Source organism: Ranitomeya variabilis, chromosome 2, assembly GCF_051348905.1.
Source record: "Ranitomeya variabilis isolate aRanVar5 chromosome 2, aRanVar5.hap1, whole genome shotgun sequence".
NCBI classification, from domain to species: domain Eukaryota; kingdom Metazoa; phylum Chordata; class Amphibia; order Anura; family Dendrobatidae; genus Ranitomeya; species Ranitomeya variabilis.
In genome coordinates this window covers 460,405,888-460,413,412 of record NC_135233.1, presented here as the reverse complement: position 1 = coordinate 460,413,412, position 7,525 = coordinate 460,405,888, and the positions used below count along the sequence as shown (strand labels likewise).

At 40.4% G+C, this 7,525-nt stretch overlaps 1 protein-coding gene across 1 annotated transcript; it reads right to left on the bottom strand.

The window, feature by feature from the left end:
- Window positions 1–506: 506 nt before the first annotated feature.
- On the bottom strand, window positions 507–7,183 carry LOC143806666 (forkhead box protein A4-B-like). The gene is made up of 2 exons (XM_077287462.1): window positions 6,498–7,183; window positions 507–3,685 (listed from the first exon to the last, which is right to left on the bottom strand). Exons 1-2 carry the CDS (start codon window positions 6,564–6,566, stop codon window positions 2,558–2,560), a joined length of 1,197 nt encoding a protein of 398 aa, XP_077143577.1. The 5' UTR covers window positions 6,567–7,183; the 3' UTR covers window positions 507–2,557.
- Window positions 7,184–7,525: the final 342 nt, after the last annotated feature.

Below are 7,525 nucleotides of genomic sequence, written 5' to 3'. Positions count from 1 at the left end.
AACTATCTTGCTCGACTCTCCCGTAAGCAGTGGCACTCGCATGTTCAACTGTTCTCCATGAAAGAGCCGCCACCAGATATCTGTGGTAGTGGATCATCTTTTAAAGAACAAAATGTTTGGCAGTCAAAAAAAATTATATTGGACATGCTGAATTCTTATCTCACACATACCCATTGGATTGTCAGTTGAACCCACCAATATCAGTGGCTTTGTCCAACTTTAGTCTAAAGTGTATGAGGGTCTTTATGTTGATCCTCCCCTTTTTTGACACCCTCTAAAATTGTATTTGTCTTCTTGTCCTTGACCGATAATTGTAGGTCACCCACACCTATCAGAACATGAGGGATTCTGTGTCACTATTTGCAATTTTCCCATTGAAATCAAATTAAAATATGGTTATGCTTGTCCCCATCTCTCTCCAGGCAATAAGACTTCAATGTAGGAGTTGGCTTCTAACAGATATTATTGGAACTTGATAGTATTTAAAGAACAGTCACAGCAGTTTTAATTATGCAAAATATATTAATATTCAAAAACAGAACAAACACGAAAATGAAAAAAACAAAAAAAAAAAAACAGGATACATGTAAAATATCAACAAAGTTCAATATCAAAGTTTTTTCCAAAATTAAATACAAAAAAAAAAAAAGTTCATATTTTATATACATATTTAAAAAAAATTGCAAAGATTCAGAAAATCTTGAGTCTGGCTTAATCCTCCAGTAACATTGGCACTCAAGTCATTTGGGCAGTTAAAGCTTTATAAATTTTAGACACTTTAAAGTTGTTAAGATTTGTGAAAAATCTTCCATTTCTGTAGCCAAATGAGAATATTTTGAAAAGTTCCAAACATTAAAATGTTGCTTCCCGTGGTAGGAAATGTTGATTTTCAGCAGTCGCTCACAGATCGCTATCAGGTACATAGAAACTTTATAAAAGGAAAAAGCGCTGACTCGAAATGTCTGTGTCAACATTGTCTGGTGTCTTAGAGCAAATACTAAAACCATTAAACACCATTATCAGCAAAGTATGTATTAGAGACAAGCATAAAATGCAAAAAGTTATTACTCTAATCTCACGATTGTAAAAGAAGAAATTATGGTAGCGGTCTTTAAAAATGTAGGGTCTCTACAAAGCTGGCAGACTAGAGTCTTGCAGAAATGTGTAGGATAAATTAAAAGGGGGGGGGGGGGGGGTTGTCCCAAGCATTTGGTATTAAGGACCTATCTAGTGAAATGAGGGTCCCAATGATCTGCTGGGTCTTTATGTTTCCTTCCCTTTTTTTCTTTTGCCCCAGCCATATGTAAAAAGACACATTGACCACAACTGCCAAGTGCTGCCTTATTTAAAGTGTAGCAGTCGCTGCCGGCTACGGAAGCACAGCTCCTATTCTTTTGCACAGACGCTGTGCTGCAGGAGCCATTAGCGGCCACTACATTTATGGAGCTGTGTTCAGCAGCTGTTTACATCTGGCCAGCGCAGAAACCAGCTGATCGGTAGGGGCACCAGGTGTCGGACTCCCACCGATCTGCTACTACTGACAAACCGCTTAAAAAAAAAAAAAAAAAAAGAGAATGTGCCATAAAAAAACCAACAATTTTAATACTTACATTTTCATGCTTTATTTTTTTCTAAATGTTAATTTTTCTTCATATTTTATACCATTAAAAAAAGTGATATTTTCAATTTTTATTTTTTTTTTTATATGCTAGGCTAGGAGAAGCCGCTGATGAAATTTGCCATGAAAACCTAGAGTACTGCTGGCTCGCTTTATGGCTACAGTAAATGTGGGCGGGGTCTGCTCACATGTGTGATGTCACTCCGCTCCTCCCCTTTTGGGCGTTTGCTAGAGGATAAGAGATGAAGAAGTTTAGGATCACAGTGCGGAGCCATTTTCTTGGTGACTATGAAAGTGATATTGAGAGGTGGAAGGAGCACGGCCAGCAGCGTCGATTAGTTGGTGCTGCATCACGAGCTGGGATTAGATAGCGGGAGTGTATCACCCATTTGGATTAGATGCACATCTCTCTATCACTCACTGGGATTGGATACAGTGAGCGTCTCACACTGGGATTAGACACATCTCTGCGGGCTGGATCACACATGGGCATGAGATACATGGCACTGTGTGGAGGTTCATACATGGGATTAGATACGCGGTTCTGCCATGTCCGTATAGCGCCTCCTTCAGAAGCCCAATGCATGAGCATTTGAATGAGGCATCACACTGAGCAAGAAGAGCAGAATCCGTGCCCAGTTCACAGCTGGAGGCAGCCAATGCTGTCAAACACTGACTGTAGTCTCCTATACCCATGAGCTGCCATATTTGATGTGTGTTAAGTGTCATGCTCAGACATTTACACACCAGCGAATAAAAAAACGGCAGCACCCCACCCCCTCCAATGCCTGCAGAAATAAAAATGTTGTTAAAACAGTACATTTAATTTGTATTAAAGATATTCATTAATTATTATTATTAATAATATTAAAATCACAACACATTCCCTTTAAAAATAGTTTAAAAGGCCCCAAAAAGCCAGCATAACTGCAGATGACATTACAGAGAGCTGACTATAGGCCTGGAATACATGTTTGTGTAGTAACCGTCATTGGAAGATGTAGACATGTCCATTCCATTTTTTGTTGCAATATTATGATAGTCAGTAGTATAATTGGGATAGTGAACAAGGTTATTAGCAGTTGAACAGACATCCATTTTACTGGAATAGCTCTGAGCCTGTTCAGAAGACATCAGTTGGGTTATAGAAAACGGATGTCTACCGGGAAAAGGGTCATGCTTCAGATGTGGATCTTCTCCCATTCCGAGGTAACCATCATTAGACAAGCTTAGTGGATATAGGAGCTGTGAGCTTGACCCACCTTGCTCTGAATCAGGGCTCATACATGCTGGAGAGGCTCCATTAGATTGTGGAAGGTTTGCCAGCAACGAGTCTCTCTCACCAACATTTGAGACAGTTTTTGGAGACTCAGATGAAGAATTCTCATCATAAGAACTAGAAGCCTCTTGCAAACAATAGCCCACTTTATTTTCAACCTTGCTAGCATTTTTTTCTTGGTCTGAGGACCCAATTTTGGACCTTTCGCATTTGAACCTCTTCTGTCGTCTCAAGTAGCAGCCATTTTCAAACATATTTCCAGATTCTGGATGGAGAGTCCAATAAGAACCTTTTCCAGGTTTTTCTGGAGAACGTGGAACCTTAACAAAGCAGTCATTGAATGATAGTGAATGACGGATGGAGTTTTGCCAACGTTGTTGGTTCTGCCTGTAATAGGGGAAGAGGTCAATGATCCATTGGTAAATCTCATTCAGCGTCATCATCTTATTTGGGGATTGCTGAATGGCCATTGTGATGAGCGAGATGTAAGAGTAAGGGGGCTTGGCATGAGTGTAATTCCTTCGGTAGGTTCGAGGATCTCTCTGAAATTCGGCCTCTCCTTGGCAATAGTCAAGTGGATAAGAAGAGGATGATGCTGAAGAGGTCATTGTTCCTACCATATTATGTGGCAAGGAGCCAAGAGAGGCAAGGTTGTTTTGGATGCTGTTGACGGGCGCCGCCATGGTATTGTTCATGTAAGTCATGTTTGGCGTTACAGTGGAGGCATCACTAGACATAAAGGAGGTGGGTTGGAGGCCATTAGTCATGTTGTGTAATCCAGAGTAGACCTTAAATGAAATAAAGCAATAGAATGTAAAGTGAGACAATCTGATTCAGTAATAAGTTTAATTTTTAGGTGGTCTTCTCATTCAAAATAAAAGATATAAGAGAATGGACTAAAATTATATCAAATATGTTCTTTTCTGATCGATTTAGGTTTAGAAAAGACCTTTAATAATGGCTGGGGTGAAGTATCTATGAGGGGGCTGTGTGTCACTTTGCAAGGTAGGCCACATCTTTCCTGCCAGCTAGCTAATATACATAAAAGGATTAGACCCTTCACAGTTTCTCCCACTTCCTTCTCTCTGGCAATGGCATACCAAATGAACTTGCAGTTTCTAAACACAAGGTATTGGAATAACAATAAGGTTTAATTACTTGCTAAATTACTGTCCTTTACCTTCTCAGACCCAGACATAGAAGGCAATGTCCTGTGTATTCCATGTCCCAACCATTTCCTACAACAAACCTATATTATGTCCCGGTCAGTAAGAAATTCTTGAAGAATTATCACAACTTGGCATTTGTAAGCACCATATAACTTGGCCAGTGTCTTCTCAATAGAGAAAAAAAAAAAACATGAGGCGGAGGACTAGAACTATTACATGTCCATGCAAGAACATTCAGGTTTTGAGGGCCTCACATGCTCAATTAAGAACTTGGATTTACAGCTACTCCAAGATATTTTACTAATTGAACAAAGCGTCATCTACAAGTGCGGCTGAGCAAAGCTGCCATGAGAACCAATCCAGAGATTGTAGACTGCTGCATTTAGACTGGCTGTTAATTGGGGAATAAGTGTCCCTAGATCGCTGGTGTCCAATGGTCAGGCCATATAAACATCTGCCAAAAACGCTATTAAGCCAGTTTAAAAGTTATTATTCCGAGCAGCACGTTGTTCTATATGTGCTGCCAAGAAAAATATATATTCTATGTGCACAGGACGATCTTATTAACGATTGTTCTGCGACAATGCTGAAGTTAGTTTCAGCAATTTTTTTTTTTTTTTTACGCAAATTTTACAAAAAAATTACACTAAAGTGAGGTGCCCACCGAAAGGTGTTATTGAAAGGGTTAAATAACTTTAGGCCACTGATCTCCAATGCAGACACACAGATTGTTATGCCCTACATCTACATCTGGGCATCAGACCTGGCATTAAAGTGGGCAAAGGCTGGCATGACCTGAAAGACACTCAACAATTGTCAGACGCTCCAGATTCATGAGGAATGCACCTCTTATAAATCAGGAGCATCTGACTGGCGTGAACAACACCTGTCTTGACGAATCAGAGCTTGTGTGCATATACTCTTGGGGTATGTTCACACTGCTTTCTTCTGGATCCCCCCCCCCCCCCCCCCCAAGTGGAAGAGGCTTAAGCAAACCCCTTTTGTTTTGAGTCATGACCAAAAAAAAAAAAAAGTTACATTTTTTTTCTGCCTCAAACAACGAAGAGAACCTTAGGGTTTTGGAGGTGGAAAGGAGCAAATAAGACGCACTGCCATCTTCTGGGTGTCTTATTTTTACCTTCCCATTGACTTGTATTGTAAAGATTGCCTGATGCATGGTGAGATCACATCTTTTAAAAGCTTGGTATCTTTTGAAAACCTGAAGCTCAAACGTCTGAACAGCAACTCATTTTAAATAGAAATGAATAGGTTCATTCTGACCGAAAAAAGAAAAAAATACTCTGAAAAGATGCAGTATGAACATGCCCCAATACCATGTAGCTTTTGTAGATACACACTTGAGACCATTTATTCTAAAGATTATTCATATATTTTAATACATTTTGCTCTTCCCTACCTTCAGTAGACCATTTCAACCATAGAAAACTACAATTGATAAGACTATGTTCCAATATGGAGTATTTGATGTTGCAGATTTTTTGTACCTAAAAAAAAAGGTAGCAGTTTGTATTTTTTATTTATTTTTTTTTTTTAATGTCCCAAATAAAGTTTGGGATAGTTCCCGACAAGACTATTGATACACACAAGGGTTAAACAAAAAATTAGGTATTAAAGAAGAAGATTTCAATAAAGCCCAACCACTTTGCCGGAACTTTAAGGGCTTGTGCGCATGCTGCGGATTCCATTGTGGAATTTTCCGCAGCGGAATTGATAAATTCCGCTGCGGTTTTTACTGTGGATTTATCGCTGTTTCTAGTGCGGTTTCCATCTGCAGTTTTCTATTGGAGTAGGTGTAAACCCGCACAAAGAATTGACATGCTGCGGAATATAAACCGCTGCGTTTCCACGCGTTTTTTTCCGCAGCATGTGCACTGTGGATTTCATTTCTCATAGCTTTACATGGTACTGTAAATGCATGGGAAACCGCTGCGCATCCGCAGCTGCGGAAACGCTGCGGATCCGCAGCGTGTGCACATACCTTAAAAGACCTGTCATTTTTTTTTTGCTCAGTGAAAATATTCGGCGTCAAAAACTTATTGTAGGAACTCAAGCTAAGGGCTTATTTGCACATCAGTATTTTTGAATTGTGGTTCAAAGTCTAAACCAGGTGTGCAACGGAGGCCAGTCACTATTTTACATCAGTATTTGTGAGCCAAAAATTGGGAGTGGAACAAACAAAAAAGTATAATAGAAAAACACGTCACCACTTCTGTATTTTTCACCCATTCCTGGTTTTGGCTTACAAATACTGATATAAAATACTGAGCGAGTCCTTACAAAAAAATAAAAAACTATGATTAAAACCTGTTCTGCATTTTGGAGACATGCTTGGCTTTGGCATAGAAATACCATTGAGTGAATAACGGCCCTGACTAATATTTGTGATTTTATTCCAAGGAAGGCACCTTACCTCGTTCTCCGAGTACATAGAATTCCAGTCCATCTGGTCTTTCGTTTCCAGTTTGATTCTGTTGAGCATAGTTGGACTTTGGCCTGGTTGAACAGAAACCTGTCCTGCCTCCCTTAAAATAAAAAAGTGTTTGTGTTCCCCAATGCCCGGGTGTGTCTTCTAGTGTTGACTCCTAGTCCTGGAGAAACAATCCTCTGAGATATTTAGATATGTACCCACCAGGTCATTTAAATAGGCCTGTCCTTTTAGAAATCTCCACCCTTTTTCCTCAATCCATGTATGACCTCTACACCAGCTACCTGTGGAGCTAAATCACTTCAAAACAAAGGAAGTCAGTAGCGCCCCCCTGACTCCTTTCATTCACACACCTCCTGCCCATCTCTTTTTTTTCAATCACTAGTCTGTCTCATCAAAATGCTAATAGGATCAAGTAGTTCTCCATGCCTAAAGATGTAGGGTGAGGGTGGTATTTTCATTCTCGAAAAGAATGGTCAAGAAGCTCTTCCTGTCTCAATTTCAAGAGATCTACTATGTGGTGAGAATCCTCATGGAACAGAAACTTCACCTGACCACCATGAAGTGAAAGTGAAAAGGAACTACTCCCTGTCCTTCATGCAGCCTTCCAAAAAAAAAGCCCAGTCATCTCCCATACACAGGAGCTTGGTTGTGTCCTCCATGAGAAAGTCTTCTACAGATGTCTCTGCCATCAACTTATCTCCTGGAGAACAAAGTGATTGGCAGTCCAAAATCGGACTTGCCTGATCAACATCTCCCTCAATAATCACTTTACAACACCTCCATGCACAATAGAGTGTCAGCCTAATGCTACGTTCACATTTGCGTTGTGCGCCGCAGCGTCGGCGCCGCAGTGCACAACGCAAACAAAAACGCAGCAAAACGCATGCACAACGCTGCGTTTTGCGCCGCATGCGTCCTTTTTTTAATGGATTTTGGACGCAGCAAAAATGCAACTTGCTGCGTCCTCTGCGCCAGGACGCGGGCGCCGCAGCGACGCATGCGGTGCAAAA